The sequence below is a fragment of the Anopheles maculipalpis genome, chromosome 3RL (genome assembly GCF_943734695.1).
Source record: "Anopheles maculipalpis chromosome 3RL, idAnoMacuDA_375_x, whole genome shotgun sequence".
NCBI lineage: Eukaryota > Metazoa > Arthropoda > Insecta > Diptera > Culicidae > Anopheles > Anopheles maculipalpis.
Genome location: NC_064872.1, coordinates 68,751,211 through 68,775,792, shown reverse-complemented (window position 1 = coordinate 68,775,792; position 24,582 = coordinate 68,751,211). Strand labels below are relative to the sequence as shown.

Genomic DNA, 24,582 nt, shown 5'->3' with positions numbered 1-24,582 from the left:
ACACACGCCTACACCACCAATCACTCCAAAATTTCCTCAACAAAAAGCCTCGACTTTCCACACCACAAAGGCTCGTTTAATTTCACTTTCCAGGTCTTCTCACTGCACTATTTCTCGATCACACCGTTAGCAGGCAGGAACACCCTCGTAAGCACAATTCGCCACCGTATCGATCGATCCGCTTCGAACACTTGATCAGCACTGGTGTGCAGCGCGTGTCCCACGTACTCGAAAACACGTATTCGCGGCTCCCGCGGCTAGATATCGAAGCTTTAGCGAAGCCAATCCACGACGGCTGTGTAACCCCCGCTGGTCCGCACTTGACGAAGCGTAATGATCGACTAATTTGAGAAATCCTTCCGAAAAAACAAAATACCACATCGAGATGTAAACAAACGGCGGACGGACGGACGCCCGACCCGACGGATCGAACTCGGCTATCCCACTTCTCCCAGGTTCCCGACCCTTTCATACCACACCGTCATCCTCGTCGTCGTCGTCGTCGTCGTCTTTGGTGCCGTCGCATCCCGCACACACACACACCCCCGTGGTCCAGACGATGGTGAGGATGGGTTGCACGCTTATACTAACGCCATTGCCGCAAACCTAGGCAAAGGAACGATCCCGGATTGCTATAGCGCGCTGTTTGCGCTGTTTCATCTCGTGCTCACACTTGCTCTCTACACGGCCGCTGCTTCTACGCTTCGTGGCGCAGTTTTCTTGCTTCGGCAGTCCAGGGCTCAGGGGTTTTCCTAGAGGCGCAGGCGGCTAATGTCGGTGCTTTGTTTCAACGCAACCGCCTTTTGTGAACCCATCAATGTGTAACGCTATACGAATTTTATTACATTTACGAGCTGCCTGCACATGCCTGTGTCCAGCCTGGGTAATGGACGTACAATGGAAATATTTTGACTCAATCCAACAAAGCAAATGCTTCAGCTCGGATTGATATATTAAATCCATCCCGAAGAATGCCCATTTTCTCATCGCTTGCTCCTGCAAGGGTTAGCTTGAGTTTGCCATTTTTATTTTTAATTACGCCCTCCCCAATGCTGCGTTGGCAATTTTCTGTACGCTCTCACGCAAGACGTCGAATCGCGCGATCATGATCGAGCTTAATTTATCTTGCCCCCAGCCCGAACGATCAACCGGAAAGGATGGCAGAGCACACATGACCACCACCAGTCAGTGGAAAAGACAAATGGCTAGACTTAATGGATGGCATAGGCGGCGATTTGCATTCGATCGCTGATCAGCGCACCTTACAATCATTATTTGGTAAAGCCGAATGTTTCCCATATTGTGAGGCTAAAGTGCTACGAATACTGCCATACTAATAGATACATACACTAGCACTATTCAAATGCAAACGCTAGTATAATAGTCCAAAACGCTCTCAACCCCATCCTCAGCTGAAGATGCGCTTCACACGAAGCAATCCAAAAGACAGTGGAACTGCGCCGAAGCACTACGGTCCGTGAAGCTTGCCGTCGGAAAAAGGCGGAGCTAAATCGGGTTGGATCGTGGCGTTGGACACAAGCACACGCACGCACACAAAGTCTTCTCATCTCGCCCCCAACTGCAAGATCAACCAGCAAGCAATTTTCAAACGGGTCGATCTTTTTTTATTTTCAACAGCACAGGGACTCCAGCTTCTCCGCAGCTGCCTGCGAAAGGGATACGAACGAATGAGAGCGTGAAGGTAATCTCACATCCCCTGGGCAAAGTGCGACGCGTGCAAGCAAATCAATCAACCAGCCATCCCACGGACTGGGGGACTGGTGAACCAATCGCGTACGATCGCGAGACTTTTGGACCCAGGGTTGGGAAAATTCCCCCGCTTCCAAATATGTCCTTAGCATGCAGTTCTTTACTTTTCGACGTCTTCTTTCGAGCAACAAGAATTGTCAACAACCCCTTTTTTCAACTCAGAGTCTTCTTAGTCAGCTTTTTTTGGGAAAGAGATTTCTTCTTGGTGCGTTGTTTTGTTTATAGAACAAGAATTCGATTTTGTGCCTTGTAAGCAAAAATGAACGGAATCAATTTCCAGATTGAGAAATGCTCATTGAAGTTCAGCTTGGAGCGATATCCTCCGCCCGAGCGAGAGGAGACTTCTTGAGCAACTCTCCAAATTTAATTATTAGTTTTGGAGCTATAAATTAAATAAAAAACACGCAGCATTCAAGCATCGCTTTCGGATGTCGTTTAATACCTTCTTATCACGAGTATCCACTAAATCGTACCGATGCTAAGTAAACACGAGTCCCTCTAGCAATTAGAAACGCTCAACTCAACTCCAATTATTATTCTATGCACGATCATTGCCTGTACGCAGCATAATAAAAATCTAATGAGTCTAACGAGCCCGCCAAACCGTTTACTTCAAGCCATTTTGCCGCTTCAAGTTTACTGTTACACCCGTTTTTGGGTAAACAAATAGTAACCATCCTGTCCTGTCCCTCGTCTTCAGCTTCATCTGCAGTCGCTTTGCTTACATTTTGCATAGTTTAATTCACACACATACACACTCCAAAATTCTGTGTAAACCAACAGTTGATGACGACGCAAAAGGTCAAGGGGCTGGACCCGTAATAAGGCGCCAACCTGGCTGGTCAGCCCAAATAATCAAACAACCGGCTCATCATCATTCGCCACGAGATAATCACAACGTGTACGGGGCCGGGCATTGCTGCTGCTCGCTTCCCATTCACTAAAATATGTTACATACATCTATCCGGATTCTGTTGTAAATGTTTATGATAGCAAAAGCAACCACTCGTCACTGCGCCCCTTCCATAACCGATCCAAAGTTCACCCACAAGGGACCCACAAAGCGTTCCAGGCGCCGCGCTCGATCGCAACAACGTTGTCTGGACCTGACCGCTCTACGAACCTGTTTGATAAACAGTGTTTTATAATTTATAACAAAATACAAATTGTTTATATAAAATGGTGGCCCCGGTTCCCGCCAAACAACTCCCGGCCGAGTTTGTGTTTGCACAAAAAAAGCACATCACAATCGTGCTGCTGCTGCTGCTGCTGCTGATGCTGCTCCAGTCCAGCAGTTTTTTTTTCCCCCGTGTGCCTAGATTACCGGGAGGTTTTGTATGACCGTGAAGGAAGTAAAGGAAGTTCCTCGAGGAGTCCCTGAACTTAACGTCCGCACCGGATTCAATTGGAGGATTTGTTTGTAAGCACGGTTAGGTTTTGTTGTTTGTTGTTCGGACCTCGTGGCTTAGACGATCGCTAGTGGAAGGAAACCTCACGTGTTTGACCAACACAAGATAGAGATAGAGAGGGAGAGAGAGAGAGCCAAAGAGAAAGCACATGCACGTGCATGTGAAAGTGATGAAGCATTGCCCTCTCTCTCTCTCTAGCGCGATCGCCCATGTAAACAGAGGGCGCCAAATACAATACGCTAAAATTTGTTTGTAAACACGTGCACACTTGCGTATTTGTAAAAAAGTTCAAAACATATCCCAAAACCTATCCGAAAACTACGCAACCCATCCCTTGTACCGACTTTTAGGGTGCGAGAGATGACAGGTGGTGCGGGGATGCTGGTCGTGTTTATCATCAAACCATTTGCCCCGTTCTTGGAGGGTTTTTTCCCCCTCCTGCTTTCTTCCTTTCTTCAGAAAGTCCAAATCGTTCGAAGGACCACTCTCGGCTGTACAGTAAACCTGCTGTCCGTTGTTTAAATTTTGTGTTTAATGAACTTTGCAATCCCGACACCTCCCGCGCAACGACCTTAACCTAGCTGAAGATCGGGGCACAGGAACTGTTTACCGGTGAAAGTGTTGTCAACTTGTTTGAAATTTCGATCCGTTGTGTTATGGTGTGTGTGTGTGTGTGTGTGTGTGTGTGTGTCAATAAATAAACCATAGCCAGTTGGTGTAGTAAACAGTGTGGACGAACCGGTAGAGGTCTTTAGTGGGCATGAATGAAGCACTTTTTTTGCGATTCTGTTGGTAGGCTAAACAGGTGTCTTTCAATTGTAAGGTAGGTCGGGTGGTAGAAGCGACAGCAGCGCAGATCTTCACACGGTAGAACCCTGATTCAAATCCCATCTGGATCGTTCCAACGTAGTGAGGGATGACTTTCCAACTACGGCGGTATCAACAAGTCTAGTAAGACATTCTATGGCCAGTGTGACTAAGAAGGTCTTCTTTTTAGCATAAGAATCTTCTAGGTCACGCTGACCATCGACCAAGAAGGTCGTCTATTCAATAAGAAGTGCGAAGACACAATAAGAGACTGTCTAACTACAGTGTAGATAGTCTCTAATAGATAACTATTAAAGAAGAGGACTTATATTACTTATCCACTAAACCCTTGAAGAAATCAATGAATCTGTTGTTCTCTTTAGTATTTGTGGTCTGGGCGGTGCTTGCGGATTTCCAACAAGGACCTAACTATCCAAATAATTTGTTTTTCCAAGGGAACTCCAAGGGTTCACAGGAGCCAGGAAGGCTGTTTAGAAGTATAAAGGGCCGAAAGCCCTCTTTTGATGAGCCTTGGTATCCGTTTCGCCTAGGACCTTAAAACATTTTCATGCGCTACTGATAGACACTACAACCTTTGGAGGTTTTATCCTGTCACTTTCAGCTTCATTCAGCCCTTTGCTTAGATCCCTTTACTGATGCATCAAATTCCACAATCATCTTACATGAAATTTTGTGCTATATGTCAATACCAAGCATTAATAGAACCTGTAGCGATCCTGCACCCACTCCTACCAGCTGTATCTATTTATTGAACTTTAATGTACGCCATTTAAAGATCAAACGATCATTACCTCCCTGCTCAACTGTTTCAACCCCTCACCAACATCAATGTCCTCAAAAAAATCGAACCACCTCGATAGGGCGGGGGACAAACATGGGACATGAAAGGCGTCAATTGATGATACACGAATTCCGGCCCAAAACCCAATTTCCGATTCGTGCCGTACGCCGGCACGATCGTGCTTTCATCACCCGCATTTTCCATCCTGACTTATAAATGGATTTGCCTGGTTTCCTACCCATCGGGGGGGTGTACCTTAGGGCAAAAACTCCACCACCACCACCAGCAACGAACGAACCGCCGCCGCCGTTCCAAGTATGTGTGAGGAAAATTGGACACTGGAAGCCAAATGGGAAAATAAATCATCATCCACGAGCAGCGATTCTTTGATCTTTACCATGTTTTTTGCTCCCACAGACTATACCATCCTCGTTCCCCTTTTTCCCGACCTAGAGGATCACCAAAAAAAAAAAAAAAAGATGGCGGTTTCAAACGATGAAAAGGCACACCACAGGGTAGCAGCCGCCGCAGGAGCATCGAAGAATCGTTCGTTCGCAATCGCTTGCACCGTTCAAAAATCCATTAACCTCCCAATCTTGGTCCGGGAGGAAATCTTTTTCCCCATTGAGTTTCTCTGAGATTCATCGATAAAAAAACCAGGCCAGCACAAGCTGTCATTATAGGCCCGGTTGCGTTGTTTGCCCGGTTCCGATTATTAGCACCTCATGATGACCGAAGGTGCGGGAAGTCAAAAACCAGAGCATCAGCCCATCGCGCATCGTGTGGCATTTTCCGACGGCCGGATCGGCCATTAAAATCGAACCATATGCTTCCGAACGTACGTCAGCGAACAGTGGTGTGTGTGTGTGTGTATACATGTGTCTGGCGTACGTGAGCAAGTTCGTGTCCATGGCGAAGGTAATTAGAACATCATCGGAAGTGTTGCGGATGTGTTGAATGATTATCGATCCCGTAAGCCCGGATCGATCGATCGATCCCGGCCCTGGTGGGTGCCTCACCGATATTGACGTGTGGTGCTTCTGTTTCAACAGACCACGGCCACGGTTCTGTGCCGTTGGCTGGCCTTTTTAACACCCCCACAGTGTGAGAGCAAATGTTGGAACTTACAGCACAAACAGCAAAACCTGAACACTATTTCTATTTTTGTGCCCTCGCGATGTTCGCGATGGTCGTGGAATCGTCCATTTTACTGAAGGGTTTGTGTGGGAAAACTGTCCTGTTACAGTCAGAAAAACAGTACCAAACTTTTATGAAACCTCTATTAAAAGAAAAAGCTGTACGATCACTTCCCACTAGCACACCACAAAAGCAACGTAAAGATCACACTCATCCTGCCCATCAGCACGTCATCATCCATCTTGTACCAAACCAAAACTATAGAATGCATCGTAATTGCACCGAGCGTAACGTCGATCGGTCATCCGAATGGCATCCATCTCCATTCGAATGCAATTTAAGTTTTTTTTACCTAGCTCCTCTCTGCCGCCTTCCTCCCTCCGTCAGCTGGAATGTATACCCGCCGTCCGCAGTCTGAAAAATACCCAACAGTACACCGCGTCCGACCGAAAAGGCGCGATTTATAAATTAATTAGTGTAAAAACATTAAAATGTCATAATTCCCGGGACCCGGCCAGCCCTTTTGTTTACATCAGTGTGTACTAATTATACGCTTTGTTTACGCCGGAACGCGTAAACAGAGTAAGAAGGGGGGGGGGGGGGGGTTGCCGCCCGGTCCGGATGCCGATTTTCCCGGGAAAGTCATCCATACAACTACAGAGAAGCGGAGGAAAAAAGCGACGCAACTGAGCACGAGTCGACGCGAGCTGTGTTTTTTGTGGAAGGGACGGAAAATTTGAGGTTTTTCTTACCGGCAAAAATGAAACAGGGATTGAACCGGGGATGAATGATCGGGCGAGTCTTTCGATTGAAGTTGAAGAAGGATTGAAGTTCGAGGAAGAGTTGGTGGGTCGTGTACACGACGACTTCAAAAACTTCAATGTCTGGAAAAAAATAATTTCTTGCTCTTTGGAATCAACTGTCCAGCGTTAACCAGAGAGCTACAGGATGTCAGACAGGGAAAAATTTCACTAATTTTCTTGCACCAGGTATAGAGCGGTCTAGAGCCTGACTAAAAGGCTAAAAATAGTGAACGAACGATATCGTTCAGCCAAAGTTTTTGTGCAAGCTTCCTGGCCCCAGACCAGGTTGCACACGAAAGACGGAATTACTACGGACAAAGAGGATTTCTGCGAAATTCATCCTTGCGGTCATCTTGCACGGCCAAAACGGCCATAATCCAGAAATATCATTAATTTTCCCCGACTGCAACTTCAAGTCGTGTGGATTTTTCTTTTAACGACATCGCTCTCTCTCTCTCTCTCTCTCTCTCTCTCTCTCTCTCTCTCTCTCTCACTCCTATTGTTTTCCTCCTTCTCGGGTCTTCATTTTATTCGCTCCGCAAGCGCAAACCTCGTGCACACATGCCTCGCCGGGTAATCTGCTTTATATCACCCGTAGCGATCGATTATCCGTGGACGGGTGGTCGATACCAGGAGTCTGCAAACCCACCAGCAATTGCTAACGTCTTTCCGTGGTGTGGTGTGGGACAGGAAAATGGGGCGAAAAAACGACAACGATCGCCGGGGGACGGTGAGGCCACCACCGTCCCACACACTCTCTATCTACGACCTCTGGGGGAGATTTATGCTGACGTGTCAGTTACGAATGGCGCACGTGCTGTTTCCTGCCGGGCAGGCTTTGGATGCTGCTGCTGCTGATCTTGCTTGGTTCAGAAAATTCGGTTTGCTTGATCGAGACTTCAAAAATGGTTTTTATAACAACGAAGACAAATAAAAAAGGCCCGAATCGCAAATTCCGCGTTCGATCGTTTAGATTAATTTCAAAATGATCGCGTTCCTCCAGCTAGCTCGAATCGTACCAACCGCACGACCACCCACATTCGTCACACAGCATTCCGCTCGTCAACCGCAAAATGCGCTCACCCATCTCTCACACACCGTACAGCATTCAGCTCGCAATACTCCAGAGTGACGTGAAAGACGATCGTTTTTGGCGGCTGTCAAACGATGATCACTCGGCCGTCGGCCAAAGATGAAAGGATGGTCGCTTGCGAGCCGTCAATATTCTCACAAATGGTACGATCGGTACGTATGTGGCACGTTTGAAGAATACGGCACCTCCTCGAAGGACTTCGAAAAACGACGGGATAGGGCCGCCCTGTGCCGTTACGGGTAGCATTAGGTAGCGGGATAAGCGAAATGGGAAAATAAAACATCAGGATCAGGTTGTTTTCTAAACGTGCGTCTAAACGCGATCGATCCATTTCAACCCATTTTCCTGCCTGCCTACGCCACAAGAACAGGGAGAGGAAGGGGCGAGGGGGGGGGGGGAAATAGAGTGGAAGGGCATATAGCGGCATCGATCGCGTCCCGGATAGGTCGATGAAACGATCCGGATTATTTATTTGTACAAAACTCACGCCGTTTTTCTAACCAGGCGCCACGTGATCGTTTTTTGATGAGAATTGCCTTCGCTTCTGCGATCTACCAACTGATCTTCATCGCTTTTAACTTGCTTTCCTTCTAATGGTGGCTATTCTAGCGCTAGCGCTGTTGCTCCGGGTAATGGATCAATCTTCATCAATCTCTTGTGGGCGCCATGTCTACCATATCTACACTAAAAAAAAACCATTCATTGCAACACGCCATTGCTCCCAACAGTTCCATATGTGTTCGCCACACAATACGCCACTGAAAGCAACCGAAAAAAAACCTTTTTCCGGACGACCGCTCGTGTTGTTGTGAAAGCCTCAATGACTAATTACCATTTATTATCTGCTTGACTTGACGACATGACTTCTGTCCGCAGGACGCACATTTGACCACCCCAATAGAAGCGAAATCACGAAAACCCACCCCCGACGAAACCCTATCCGGCCGGCGTCTTCAAGCGTCGGTGGCGTCTGCAAGTGGCCACCGATGGTCCTTGTGGTCCTGGACGATCATAACTAGCGGACACAAGTGCATCGCCTGCAGCAAACCCTACGAGGGACGCTACGAACAGATGGAGCGAAAACAAAGATCGATTACATCGATCGAGCACTTCACAGGAGACACACTTAGGCGTTTGGCAATTTCGGTGGGCGAAGGCGTTCGGGGCTGGCTGCATGTGACAAATTGACGCCACGGTTGCATTTCACGTGTGCTTGGTGCGCCGTGCTGTTTCGCTGCTTGTGAGGCCACCAACAGAGAGCACGTTGGGCGAGTTGGCAAGTTCTGCCTGGCGTCGGCTCGGAACGGTCTAACACATATGGCAAATATAGTGCGCTTGGGCCATTTGGTCACAACGTTGAGAAAGGGGGTGCCATTTGAGCATAACTTAATACGATTTGATTCCGCTTATTATTGCTTATCATATTAACTGATATCTTGAGTAATCGCTTTAACATCATATCATCCCTCTTCATGCTGCTTTATCCTACAAAACTTTATCCCCGAACAGTTTTCGGCATTTTTGTGTGTAATTTAACCATCTCGCTTACAGCCAACATCTTGCTCCGCCGGGCTCCGGTACGGACATACATCTCAGAAAAAGGGAGATGGCCTACCATCATGCAGGGCGATAGAATAACGGGGTATTTTCGAGAGCAATAAAACATGATCAAGCCATTTTTCCACCCGAGGTCTCTCGCAAAGGGTCTTCCGTAAGGCGTATCCCGTGTGTTTTGCCACCGAAAAGTCAGCCCGAAGTAACATGTGTTTTGCTTCATGTTTCCTCGCTCCGATACCTTGTTGTTTACATTTACTGCTGCCGTGGGTCCAAACCGCGTGAAGTATCGAAGGCCATCACTGACGGCATCACGATTTGACGGAAACATGCATTTTATGTCCCGTGAACAGGTTTTGAAAGCTGCTCCTGCTCCAGCTCCTGAAGTAGCTCAAGTGCTGAGGCACGGTTTTTTTGGCGTGCTGTAAAAGCGCAGATTTTCCTTTCAAAAAACAGGATCGCTCTGTACCCATTGCTCAAGTGAGTCCTTCACACTCACTGGCTGCTGATAAGGCAAACCCGTTGAAGATCATGCGCTTCGATTGCTAAAAGAATGCTTCCACCAAAGCATATCGCACCCTTCAATTTCTCACTCGACGTTCGAGGTTATGAATTATAGCATCATTCCATGTGCAGCATGAGATAAATATTTACACTTACAGTCCTAACCTCTGTACCGTGGTGCAGCATGGAGTGCATAACCTTAGCCACTGGTTCGGATGGGATGCGTCGGAGACGACGCGCGCTTACGATGGGGTCTGCGGCTTCCGGGAGACACCAACCGCGAACCGCGGGTGGAGGGAAATTGTAGACACTGGAACTATCTGTTACAAGCTCTCCGGTAGCAGGCAAATGATGAGGCTGAATCTACGTGTCCCGGCTGAAGGTGAAGATTGATTTATAAAAAAAAAACAGCCCGATCAAAGTAGGCGTGAGAGCGACGATCGACTGTCAGTAGGCTTCCCACGGATTGCAGTTTTTTAAGAACTTTGGAAACACACCGATGGCTTTCCTCAATATCTCAAAATGGCAACGACGATCCAAAATCGAGGATCGTCGACTAAAACCTGGCATCCAACGGTTAGATACAACCTAGAGGGGAGGTTGACCACTTTTGTTGTTTTTCCTACAAATCGAAAAGGATCAACATTTTGATTATTTGCTTTACCTCGTTTACCCAACCACCCAACAAGAGACAAAGCGATCGCACGATGGTGAAGTGTTTATTTTCCTACGTTGTGATACAATCATCTGCGACCTATCGTACCGATGCATCCATCCAAGCGTTGGTCAACAAAAAATGTCTTCCCTAGCATGCAGGCGGCCGGGTCCGAAAGAGGTTTTTCTTCATTTTTCTTCCCCACCACCAATGGCCATGTTTTTGAAACAATAAATAGAGTACGTTTTCGTTAATCGTACCAGCAATAGCCGGTCCGGTGCGGTACGACTTACACACACACACACGTGATGCATGCATGCAGCAAGCAGCACAACATAAAACAATAAAAAAACCAGGCAGCAGACCCATATGTTTTGGACGGTGGGCAGGGAAATGCGGGTTCTCTCTGGTCGCAACTCGTTTTTTTCCGAATATTCAAAAAAAAATGATGATCACAGCGTTGTTACTTCTTGCTTTTTCTTGCTGGTGGTACAAGGAAGGGTTAAAGGAATAAACTGAATAAACACATTTAGTGTTTTCATTTCCGGAAAGTGTGCTGATGCAGTTTAAAGTCTGCTGAGTTGAGCTACATTTTTGGTAAGCGTGCTATAAATTCCTTACATATCCTCAGTTGCTGTATCCTGAACTTTAGTTGCAGTTTTATACAGAAACTGAAGATTACTGTTTACTCATAAAACACCTTAATTGCAGAAGGGCCATTATCAATGCATTCCGTTTTTCCAGGGCATTCAAATGATGAAATCGAATTAGACCACGCCAACGACCACTAGCGCTGCAGCGGATGATAGCGAAAACACATTATGTAAATTACTGAGAAAGAATGGGATGACTTTACTTATATTTTACTCGGTTGTAAAGGTGTGCAATACATTTTCATTTGCGGTAAATACTTTCTTTAAGAAAAATACGCAAAATATATGTTTTTTAAGAATACAAATCGCCGTTTTAAATGCCTTTAAAATTTCCTACTACAATTTACGCACTATTTTCATCGGGCACATCCCAGACTGACGTTTCACGAATAAGCCCGAACGTCATGGAATTCTGGCCGAAGTTTGACAGCTGTCTCTCCACGGCTTCGCTGGAAAGCCCGGATAAACGGGTTTCGTGTCGTATTTCCACTTTAACCGAAGTGCGTGCTGCGTGTGTTTTTCGAGCCGCGTCGATCCTTCTCGGTAAAAGAAGTAAAGTTTTTCCGCTTGGCGTGTCAGTTTCCAGCACACAGAAATACAATTTTCCTGTGTGTTTTCGTTCTTAACCCTCGTCCCGATAATATCTTCCGTCCAGCCATATTCCAGTCGGTGAAAGGGAAGTTTTCTACTTGACTCACCCAAACAGCCAGCAGCACGACAAGGGGGCATAATTCTTTATCAAGTTAGCTAAGGCGAGTGAAGCATCTTTTTGTAAATCCGTTTAAAAAAAAACATACCCAAAAGGACAAACACCCGCGTGCGGGCCCCGTGTGAGGCGACGGAAACGATTTCTACGTGCATACGGCGGAATTCAACCAAGGAACGCCCAACGACGTCAACGGACGGGCCTGCGTTATCTGCATTCCAGAAGAAGAGTGCGTGTGCAACAAGTGGCCGGAAAGAAAAAGGTTACACACAGCCAGTTTTGGGCCGCAAAAATTGCTAGCTGTGCCCGTTGGAATTGTAGGGGTCATTTACTTCCGTAGTGCATTTCGGCAGCTCTTTTGTTTTTGGGAACCAAAGCAAGCGCGCCGCGTGGAAAACGGGGTGGAAAGAAAGTGCTTAATTTTTTTTTTTTTTTTTTTTGGTAGTCATCTATTCCACCATCTCGACCAAAAGTGCGCTAGGCAGTAGTAGCCTAACCGCGGGAGAGTGAAACGGTTAAAAAAGTGAAATCATCCCATACATCTTGTGCGGGTGGTTTTTTCGTTCGTTTTTGGGTGGTTTCTGTTTGACGCCAAAGAAGTGTACACCGGGGGTGGCGACGCAGAAAGTGGTGTGCATTGTGGGAGCTGTGTATAATGTGCAGCAGCAGCAGCAGCACCCCACAACGGTAGTAGCAGCAGCAGTCGTCTCGGCAGCTTGGGTTGGCGGCTTGTGATGAGCTGATTTTCGAGAGCGAATTCCGACGCTCGTGAATAAAAAAAGAAAGAAAGCAACAGAAGAAAAAAATCCACCAAAGCGCGGATGAAAAGCGGCTCTCTCCCCCCGCCCGAAGTGAAGTGAAGTGAAGAAAAAACGCCCAAGTGCAGTGGAAAAAAAGGCCGCCTATTGTGAAAAAGAAAGAGCACACGCAAAACGGAAGGGAAAAAACGTCGACCAAGATTGCAAAGCGTGCGTACGGAGTGGTGCGTGCGAGAGTGTGTGCGTGTGTGTGTGTGCGTGCAGCTGCATTGGTAGTGGTGGTGTGTGCAGTGGAGTGGCGTCGCGGCTTCCCTTCGTGTGCTTGAAATCAAATCAAAATGGGTTGTGCAGTGAGTAGAGATAAGGAAGCGATCGAGCGGTCGAAAAATATTGACCGTGCCCTACGTGCAGACGGTGAACGGGCAGCCAGTGAGGTGAAGCTGCTGCTTTTAGGTAAATGTCATCCCTTAAATATATTTTTTTTTTGTTGCTTCGTTCGTCATCCGGCGGTCGCCACGGTCAAACATGGTGCCCGCGCGACCGTTACGGAACCTTTCGTGAGGATTCCCTGCTCCACAGTAGCTTAGTTAAATGTCCATCCAACAGGTTAACTGATAAAATCTAGGTTGAAAAGATGAAAATTTTGCAATAGGAAAAACAAAAATCATAATCCGCAACATATGAACCACAGCAACCGTTCCTTCGCATGAACAATAAACGCAAGCCACCAACACACATACACACGCACGCTCGCGCCCCATACGCGGAACCGTGATGTTGCGATGCTCTGGAACTTTTTCCCTGTCAAAAGCATCGCGCGGTGTGTTCGTGGTGTGCGTGTGTGCGTTGCTAACGGACGGGAAAAAAGCGCCCTCCCTATGTCCCGATCGTCACCAATACCAACGCACTCAACATCATCATCAGCTCGCCATCGACGAAGCATGCTGTGCCCGTTGGGGTGTGTTGTACATAGCGGTCGACCGTAGCATAGCATCCGATGCAAGAAAAATACCACCTTCGTTCTCTCTCTCTCTCTCTCTTGCCCGCTCTCTCACGCTGCTGTGTGTGAGAAGACGAAGAAGAGGATGCCTTTTTGCATTTGTGTATACAACGGTTGTCCAGGGCGGATGTCTCGAACGACCGGTGGTCTCTGGGCCTTTGGCCGCACCGTCCAAACCTATGGCTCCCCACGGTCCCATTTGCTTCTGAAACTGCTGTTTGCTGCATTTCTCGGATCCGGTGTGGAGAGGTTAAAGAGCGAATTGTGTACAAACGCGAGCTGGACACGATATTGACAGATCCAATTTCAATCACGAGGTTGCGCGGCACCATCGCGTACTGGTGCTTGGTTGATACAGTTCGCCGCAGAAAGAAGGGAAGAGACATTCGAGATTTTACCAGTTCTCTCTATCAGGGTAATTAGGGTGGTTAAAGGTGCAACTTGCTCTCACTTAAGTTTTGGATTTTAAGGATTTTTCGTGTCCACGAAACGATCCACCCAACAAGCCACAGTGAGATGAATATTTGATTAGGGGCAATGAATATTGAGCCAGTCCGGTGGGAGCGGCAACAGAGGCGCACCGGTCTTTACACGGCAGAACCGGAGTTCAAACCTTTTCTGGAATGTTCCCTCGAATAGAGGACCGACTATCCCTGAACGATGGGATCGTTAAGCCAAGAAGAAGAACAAGACAATGAAGTTAGAACTATTTCCAGCGCCTTATTGTCTAGTGGCTTTCACCAGCTTTGATCCTTGGGTGAGATCATATGTCCTTATGGCGAAGAGGAAAGAGCGAGTCGTTGATAGAAGAGGAATGTTATGGACCTCCCTGAGTAAGAGGACCTTCTCCAATCTTGGCCTGGCCTGGACAGTACGACAGGTAGAAGAAACTCCAACACGTGCCCAAACTACAGACCTTGGAATTCTTCGCCAAGAAAACCCATCATTTGACCGAGCAGCAAAGAGAGCTGAAACCCGATTGTAATTAAACCGATTGGGGCCGCTCAACCGCGTTTGCTGAAGGTGAAAGATCGTCTCTATCAGTCATCACCTTACAAAAAAAAACGGCTTCTGCACACTATTTGCTGTTGGAAAATCACCATACAGACATTTACACAAACATTGCATCCATCGATGAGATCTTTTTTTAACCTTTTGTCTTTCTCCGGGTTTTTTGTTTACATTTAACCGAGCTTTGGACGGAAATAGCAGCAGTTTAGTGTCGATCGTAAAAAAAATGCGATCGTTTACAAATTCATTATTAAACGAGCACGATCGAACCGTGTTGTGTCTAGTCCGGCAGTCGAGTCTATCAGAGTCTCGCAACATCTTGATGCGATCTGATGCAGCTAAAAATGCCTTCGCCTGAAGCAGTTAACCCTAGATGATGGGTATCGATTGAGGGCATCCCTTTACGGAGAAAAGTGCATCTTGTACACATGCCCCCGTGTGGGACTGCACACACCAGACGAACAATCCATTCGATTGTGCACGAGGAAAGCAATGAGTCAGAAGATCAGTCTGCAAAGATCATAAAATTCACACTCGAGTTATATTGGGGGCACTCAAGACCGATTTACAACAAAAAAAAAAAAAACATCATGATGAATGTAACCGATAAAATGGAAGGCCACAAATTCTCGGGATCCAGTGTGAGTAATGTTTGAGACGCATGTGGGAAGTACAGAAAAAAAACGGAAGGAACATTACTGACGGTTAGGAAGATAATGCTCGCATACACAAACACACACACACACCCCCACCGAAAAACCCCATGTGTATCGAATAGAATTTCGCGTGGGCCATGCGGAATCATCCCCCAAATGAATAGCGTCCATTATTTTCTGTGCAGAACCGCGCGCGTGTGTGTGTGTGGGTTCTGGTAATTCTGGTGAACAGCAAAACAAAAAAACATCATCGGATCAGAAAAGGGTATATGGTGTCTGAAGATAATCCGGATCGCCGGACATTCGGAGCACATGAAGACATTCGACGAGAGAGGGAAGAAGTAAAGCTGCCAATACCACATGATGCAGTTTTTAGACAGCAACTAGTGGAAATAGTTCATCCCGAGATCCGAGACAATATATTGCCAACACCACTATACAAAAAGCGATCCAGAAATTACGCTAATTTTAGGGTCGAAGAAGAAATGTACGCGCGTCAGATAAACGCGCACGAAAACCCATCAAGAGATCACCTGAAGATGGATCGGTTGTTGTTGATGATGCGGGGATGTTGCTTTTTTCCGTTGGACTTTGGCCTTTAATTGTCCATGGAAAAGCGCTTAGGTTCCGGTGAGGAAAAATCAACACGAACCTCCGCTTTCTGGCGATCGTTTGCGATCGGTGCCGGGCAAAAAGTGAACGGAGTTTTTGTGCAACATTTTGTAGCTTCCAAAGATGGAAGTGACTCTACCGATCACGCGCGAAAGGTAGAGTGGCGTTTTGGGGGGTGGAAATGTGGCAAAAGTAGGAGTTTATTTTCGTACTCGTCTGTCTGGAAAATGGAAAAAAAACCTCACGAGACAGCGCGACGAGTTCCTCATTCAGCGTTTGATCGAATTGCATTGCAATGAACTTGCTTCGATTAATATTTTTGCGCACCGGATGAAGCACCCGGTGAAAGTGATCCAGCAAAACGATCACTTCTTTTTGTTGAGACTGGTTTTGAATTCGGATTCGGGCAGTAATTAGTTTGTTTAATATATGCCCTTTTACCTGCACAATTTTGGATGGTTTTAAAACTTTTCTTTAAACAAAAAACAAGGCAAAATAAATAAGAAATTAACTTAAACTCCCAAGTATACTCATGATGTACAGGTTCTGACGTACAAGGATGCTTCATCGCGAGTGTGTGTGTGTGTGTGTGTGTTTACCTAACGCAGTGCTAATTACGACGATGAGTCTTCGAGTGGCGCCTCTAGATCAAGGAAGTGCACACGTCTGCCTGCCCGTTGCGGCCCATTACGATGAGTCAGCAGCAAAGCGCTCCCTCTGCTGCAGGAGAACCCATCCAATGCAAACCGACTTACAGCGCGATAGAGAGATTAAGAGAGAGAGAGCACAGAAGCACGCTGCCAACCACTCGGGGTCATCGTCGTATCGCTAGAGGAGGCTGAGCTCGTCGTTGTTTGCTTAAGCAATTGTTAGGCAAATAAAGAGGAAAATTCATTCATTTTCGCCGCCCATTCATTCACAGCAAACCACAGCAGCAACAGCAGCAGCAGCAGTAGTGGTGGAAGTGGTAATAGAAGACCTTTTTGTCACCCTCATCGTAGGTTGGCGATGGGCCACACAATTAGCATGACTAATTTGTAAAGCAACCGTGACTGGTGAGCGAGCGCGGGCGACTGTGGTTTTGATATGTGTGGAATTTTGCAAGCGCAAAACAAACGATGAAGCACCAGAAAAAAGCGGTTGTTCTCTTATCTTGCGTTAATTATGAAGAGGAACGTGCAGAAATGCGCCTGAAAAATGATAGATGGGAGGGAGAAGATTTTTCTGTTTTGAGGGTTTTTTGTTTTTGACACATTTTCTTGTTTCTGTGCCAAGCTCAACGACCTCATCTTGATAGTGAGAGAGTTTAATGCATTTAAAAACTGTCTATAATTGCGGAGAGTCTTTGTTATGTTGCATATTGTTTTGAGTGAAAAAAGGAATGATAAATCAAACCTATGATACCATAATTGCCGACCTGTAAGATCTCTTGAGCCAGGCGAAGCAGCCAAAGAAGTGAAGTAATTCAATGACTCCATCTTTTGATCCTTGGATGTGATGTGTTAAAGATTGTAGATTTTTAACTGCATCAATGGGATCGAGGTTGAGGCGATGCCAGTCTCTACTCGGCAGTAAAGAATATCGCATCTTGTCCGGACTCCGATCTTTCTTGTATGCAATGCTGACAATAGCAGCTACAGTACGATCAGGTCAAGAAAGCTGAAAATGGCAGACCATCGAGACCTCTAGAACTTGTTTTTAGTAGCCATAATAGATAAAGAAGACCGTAGTAACCATTTTAATCCCTAAACAACCCTTTTCACAAATCCTAACGTCATCTCACTTTGTACCATATTTGTGCGACTATTATTCCTGCAGTGGCTAAGAAGTAGATTAATTATTTAGTAGAATAAAGGCCCCCATTCGTTAACGTGGATTCTCGGTTCTCATTATCGGACTACGAGTAAATCAACTTCAACTACGAGTAAATCAAGCCACAGGAAGTCAGTCAAGAATTGGAGTAAAACCCAAAGATTTTGCTTTAAAAAACGAGATGATTTCAACAGAGGCGGATTAGGCTCGTCTGTGACCTTAAACGGAATGAGAGGGAGGTGAAGAAGTGTCGTAGCCTAGGAACGATAAAAATTTTCACTGCAAGTGCAAAAATTGCACTTTATACGAAGCCCCTTAAACGATTCGTTTTTGGCTTCAGCTCTGGGTCATTTTCGAGCCGGAGGTCGGGAGATGGCTTAACGATCGGGGCGGGCCGGTGGAATAGGCGACACCGGCGCAGGTCTTCGGGATTCAAATCCCATCCGGACCGTCCCCCCGTAGTGAGGACTGACTATCCAACTAACTACGTGGTATCGGCAGTTTAGAAAGCCATTTCGATGGCCGGCATGACCTTAGAGGTCGTTAAGCCGATAAGAAGAAGAAGACTTTTTGATCCTAAGTAGTTGCATAGTAACTCCTCACTACGGAGGAAAATGGTCCGGATGGGATTTGTTGTGCCAAGGTCCTCCCGAGTGAAGCCTGGCGCCGCAATTATTGCGACACGCCAGGAATTAATGTCTTCTTTATCAAGATTATGTTACATCTTTATGCAATGTACATTGATGTCTCCCTTGACACTTTAAATCAGCTTTTGTCGGAGACCTATTGCTCCTCTATCAGCAGTCCCAATAAGCAATACTCTTAAGAGAGTCAGCAAAAGGAATACATGCATAAGCGATTCTTTATTGAAAAACCAAATGACTTACTTTCACCACCCTGAGTAACAAGAACCTTAAGGAGAACATTCAATTGGTGAAGCCAGACAGTGGTTGAGCAGTATAAAAGTACCAATGTGTTTGTGTTGATTTTGTAAGACAAGCGACACGATCGCCTCTGGTGACGCTAGAGCTCTGGAAGCACTTTGTCGCATCGTCGCCGGATGACATCATCGATGTTTGCGGATGGAACGCAACGGCCGATGATAATCGGTATCAATTCATTCTACCCGTTTGCTTTTGCCTTTGCGAGTTTGAGCTTGAAATGCATTCTGGCTTGGCGGCAGGGTGCCGCATAGAAAAGGGAAAGGATTATGCCACAGGCGAACGGACAAGCAGCAAGTGTTTTACTTGCTGGGTATCAACCATTTAAAAATATGTTGAGAAAAAATCCCTTCCCAGTGGGGGAATTTACGTCTTCCGATTTTCAATAACTGAGAAACACAATTCAAACTCTTAACTAAAGCGGTGTTGGTTAAGTTTCGCTCGAAAAGACTTTATCGAAAATGAAGCAAAGTATTATCAGCAGCTACACATTAGCCGCATATCTGTGCGAATGTGTGGTTGTGTGCTGGAAGTAAATTTTATGACCCCTTACTGGGTTCTCTTTTTAAAGCTTGTCTACTACTTACACAGCTTGCTTCAGCAGTGAGTCATTAGAGCGAACGCGATTGACGTATTTTACTATTTTGTTGCATTAAAATGAATCCAAAATAGAGTATTTTTGCTATATAATGACTTGTTATCAATTTTCTTAATCCGTATGCGCAATTCAAATCTATTTTCCTTCCATTTTGCTGCAAATTTTCCCTTTGTTTTTGTATGTACACTTCATAAGTAAGTCAATGCTTCAATACTCCTTTTATTCGAGGGCGACAGTGAATAATGTAATTAAAAGCAAAGTGCGTGAACGATGGAAATTGTAGGCTCTTCCAGTACAAACGGATGGTCAATTACTTAATGCTCTTTTCATACAGTTCTTTTCCTAGGCTAACTGGAGGCCAACTGCGGGGTGCCTTTGCAAATGATTCGCGACACGTTAGAGAAGCGCCACGTGCAATATCGAGGCGTGTGTGTGTGTGCGTTTGCAAGTGATGGCCATTTAATTAATGTATGCCCAGCTTACGTAAATTGCTGGCAAAACGCTGTACTGGTTTGTGAGTATGTGTGAATGGAAAATTGCTTCATTATGGCACACGGTGGGGTAATTAAATACACAGCGCTTTAGTTTTGCTCAATTGATCCGAATCGGAATCGAATTAGACGTATTGAAATAGCATTAAAAACGCGATTTGTCTCTGTATTTATGTGTCCATCAGCACCACACACAGTACAATCGATCTACTTGATCGCAAACCTGCCGAGCGACAAACGTTCAATCGAACGTTACTTGCGCTTCTAGGGCAAAATTACTCCATAAATAAATCATGAACAACAACCCCGAAGCAATTCACTTCTTTTTGCAAACGTTTTTCATCACCATTTGTTTGCATCCGGCGAGACTAACTAGCTATACTGTTTCTTCCTAACGATGATCACCACCCCCATCCTGATGGTTAGATAAAGAAGTTAACTAACCATCAACACCTCTAACCCTCCCCGCTAAACACTAGTTTCGATAAAAAAGGAAGAGAAAACGATATGTTACGGAGGATGTCCCACAGCCCCGAGGTTCCACACCCCGCAAACACATGTTCCGGTGATGTGAGACACCGATGTCCATCGGTGCCCGTAAACAGTGTCCCAAATGTGTGTGACATGAGCGAAAGAAAAGACGCAGCACGAAATGTGATTGCTGATATGTGAAATCGGTTGCGATGGAATGGAAGTTGGCTTGTTTTTTTTTTTCGTTTGGGCTTTTGATAAACTCAACCGACGCGACCACACAGAGCAAGCAAGCACAGGAGGACAATTGGGTGATAATGAAGGTTTGATATTGCTTGTAGAACAGTACGTTCGACATGTTGATCTTTGTTCCAGATTATTGTTACACAGCACCGATCGCTATTTGTTTGTTATGGATGTAATATGATTATGACTTCATGTGGTGGATCATTTAAATATCACTATTAACGCGTTCCGAGAGGAACAGATAGGTGGTATGGTGGTAAGGATGCCGGCATTTTATGAAGTAGAACCGGGTATCAAATCCCATATCCAGGTCAATGTATCTTCTGACGTAGTAATCGAATTTTTCGTGCCAATTTAATTTATAGCCAGGGATTTTGAGAAGAAACTTATGAAACGTTTTCGGTTCGGCGGCGCAGAGGCCACTATAGCAGTGTCGGTCTTCACACGGCCCAGGACCTGGGTATCTCGAATCCATAGGCAAGAAGAATGGACTGGAACGGGGACTATCTATCCAATTTGAATCTCCTCTTGTCAGGATGAAATTGAAACATTTTTAAAAGTAGAATCTTATAATCCAATTCTGGACTAAAATGGAGGCTGGGAAGGAGAAGAACATTTTAGACGTTCATCAAAGTTAAATGTTTGAGATTGCTCCTTCTGCTTTGGATGGGATTTATTCCAATGAGATAGAGAACACAGCAAATTTTCACCGATATTTTATATGCAAAGAGCCAACATTTGCTCACCTTTTCTCATCAAGATCAGCAGATTTTATGGCGGAATTTTATAACAAACAACTGTTAGTTGTTTGTTCTCTGGAAGCGGAAGGTTTCCAACAATGAAACCTTTTTCTTTGGGCCGGCTTGGACTGAAATCTGAGCAAAAATGATCGCCAAGTTGGAACATATTATTGTACCAATCTTATTCAAACTATGATGAAAAGGGTTGGAGATGGTAACCGCCAACAGAACTCCAGTAGAGACTAAATAAGAGTCTTTTTGAGCTCCTAATCCTGTATCATATTATGTGTTTTATGTGTTAAAAAGAAATAAATTTTTTGTTGTATATATTTTCCATTTTGTTTGGGAAGAAAATTTCTTTAATTGTATCTGCTTAGTAATTCGATCGATCCCACTTCATCTTGACCACAGTGCCTGGAAATGCCAAACAGCTTCTGAGGTTGTTTTTCTTTTGCAGTGACCTGTTAGTCTTACCAATTCTAAACGACACGCCCGGGTTCACCCAGCCACTTAACCTCTCACACTAGTGTGTAGCAACAAAACAAACCCAAGCCAAGAGTTAATCGATGGCGAACGACCAGCGCTGCTACTACTTGGGTTTTTAATTTCACAAGTCATTGTGCCATTTAAGGTCGATTCCCGATTCAAAAGATACTGCATTGGGGATAGAAGACCCCTCTTGGCGTCGCACAGTGTGACAATTTGGGGAAAATGACCATTTACAAACGGAAGGAACCAGTATGCAAATTGTGGAAGACTATGTTCACTTCCCATTTTGGAGGCGGCAGTGTGTGATTTGTTCGCTACAAATACCTGCAAACGACGGATTTATTCCTCTCACGTCCAAATCAACTCTTCTTACGACGCCGACACCTATCCCATAGCCTGGGGTTTAGTGGGCATTAAAATGAGAAGTCTTTTAGCCGCCTGTAATCGCCCATAAAGCAAACTCAAAACAACAACTCACCCTTGTGAGGCAACTTTTTGCACTAACCATCGCACCGACCGGGTACATGATGCTCTTTGGGGATCGTAAAACAAAATATACAAGAACCAATAAATCTTTTGTACTGGAAATCATCCTAAGATGATTACACACAGTTTGTGGATTTTTTTTTTGTTTTCCTTATCAAAATTGTGCGAGTGAGCCACTTCCATTCCACTAACTTCTTTACTGAGTGCTTCCACAAACATTTTATAGCAAAGCTGTGTGTCACATACACCAACCATCTCTAATCATCAATACCATGTGTGACAAGGTTTGTCATAATTAACAAGCTGTTATGATGCTTATAACTGATCGCACAGGAAATGTATTTTTCTACATAAAATCCTCATTTGTCCTGCTTTATTGCTTCCTTCTTGTAGTTATATTTTTTATAGCAAAAGCTACTACCATATCACAAGCTCTTATCGCATCACGTCACCGCCGCTGTCAATCAAACCGGTGTACGGTTGTGTTTGTTTTTGTTTGAAAATGTTATCAAATTGAACCAAAAATTGCACTTTAGCAACCATTAAGCAGTTGCATACGGGGCTGCTAATTGTACATGAATAACAAAATATTCTCATCCCGAGGCGTCCTTGGACTTCACTTGCCGCTAGAAGTCAATTGTTAGTTGCCATCGAGGGTACACGTTTACTTGACTTCTCAGCGTGAAAGCGTGAATCATCAGATTCGACCATCGATAGAGACCGACATCTTACAAGATTGACCATGGTGTGACCCTACGGGGAGAAGAGGGGGGGGGGGGGGGGCGAGGGGGGGGGGGTATTTTAATGCCGTGTGAGGCCGCCTTTACTTCACAAAAGATCAAATTCATTTATTCATCGTGCTCTCCTTACGCTACGGCTCTCAATCAGCTCGTGATAGTTCTTCTTGTCGATGAATTACATTTACAAGCACCACAACACTCTACTGATGCGCATTTCACCCTTCCTTTTCTCTCCTACAGGCGCGGGCGAATCGGGCAAATCCACCATCGTAAAACAGATGAAAATCATCCACGAAACTGGCTACTCACAGGAAGAATGCGAACAGTACCGGCCGGTCGTGTACAGCAACACCATACAGAGCCTGATGGCGATCATCCGGGCGATGGGCCAGCTGCGGATCGATTTTGCCGACCCGAGCAAAACAGATATCGCCCGCCAGTTCTTCACGTACGCGTCCGCCACCGAGGAAGGTGAGCTGACGCCCGAGCTTGTAATGCTGATGAAGAAGCTGTGGACCGATCCGGGCGTACAGCAGTGCTTTGCACGCTCGCGCGAATATCAGCTAAACGATTCGGCCGCGTACTATCTGAACTCGCTCGATCGAATCTCGCAGCCGAACTACATCCCGACGCAGCAGGATGTGCTGCGGACGCGCGTCAAAACGACCGGCATCGTGGAAACACACTTTAGCTTTAAGTCTATACATTTCAAGTAAGGTTTTTTTTCGGGAGAGCACGGAAAGAATTGTAGTTTAATTGATGCGTTTTCCTGTTGCAGAATGTTTGATGTTGGCGGTCAGCGATCGGAGCGAAAGAAATGGATACACTGCTTCGAGGGTGTTACGGCCATTATTTTCTGTGTGGCACTATCGGGTAAAGACACTTTACGCTGCACAATGAGGCCACCTTAAGTTAAGTACGTTCTATTAATTTGTTTGTTGCTTCCCTCTCAGGATACGATCTGGTGCTTGCCGAGGACGAGGAAATGAACCGCATGATCGAATCGATGAAGCTGTTCGATTCGATATGCAACTCCAAGTGGTTCGTCGAAACGTCCATCATACTGTTCCTCAACAAGAAGGATCTGTTCGAAGAGAAGATCGTACGATCACCGCTGACAATCTGTTTCCCAGAGTATACCGGTAAGCGCACATTTTACTCTGTTAAATAGAGTACAGTTATAACACAAAACTTCCTCTCCGGCGACAGGTTCCAACACGTACGAGGAAGCGTCCAGCTACATCCGGATGAAGTTCGAAAACCTCAACAGACGAAAAGATCAGAAGGAAATCTACACCCACCTAACGTGCGCCACCGACACCAGCAACATACAGTTCGTGTTCGATGCCGTCTCGGATGTGATCATCAAGAATAATCTTAAGGACTGTGGGCTGTTCTAAGGAGGGAGCGACTTCCAAGCGGCAGCTAATACAAAGGATGAAGATCATTACCGGAACACTCCTGGGTCAACTCGGTGACCCGTACTATTTTTGGTGTGTGTTACAAACCCTACTTATCGGTTTAGCGCGTGCTGCTATTATTACTATGTTTAGTTTAGCCACCCGTGGAAGGTGTTATGCGTTTTTCGGCACATAATATCCGCTCCACGGAATCCTTCTGTTGCAGGTATAGGAGGTG

At 45.7% G+C, this 24,582-nt stretch overlaps 1 protein-coding gene across 1 annotated transcript; it reads left to right on the top strand.

Moving 5' to 3' along the window:
- The first annotated feature begins 12,859 nt into the window (after positions 1-12,859).
- LOC126562525 (G protein alpha i subunit) lies at positions 12,860-24,359 on the top strand. The gene is made up of 5 exons (XM_050219070.1): positions 12,860-13,104; positions 23,185-23,656; positions 23,723-23,817; positions 23,898-24,086; positions 24,154-24,359. Exons 1-5 carry the CDS (start codon positions 12,990-12,992, stop codon positions 24,342-24,344), a joined length of 1,062 nt encoding a protein of 353 aa, XP_050075027.1. The 5' UTR covers positions 12,860-12,989; the 3' UTR covers positions 24,345-24,359.
- The last annotated feature ends 223 nt before the right edge of the window (positions 24,360-24,582 follow it).

Bases quoted from the DNA above. Each gene is read 5' to 3' on its own strand.
- LOC126562525 (XM_050219070.1), top strand. From the start codon at position 12,990: ATGGGTTGTGCAGTGAGTAGAGATAAGGAAGCGATCGAGCGGTCGAAA. The intron at 13,105-23,184 runs GTAAATGTCATC...TCTCTCCTACAG, and splicing joins GGTGAAGCTGCTGCTTTTAG to GCGCGGGCGAATCGGGCAAA. The intron at 24,087-24,153 runs GTAAGCGCACAT...CTCCGGCGACAG, and splicing joins CTGTTTCCCAGAGTATACCG to GTTCCAACACGTACGAGGAA.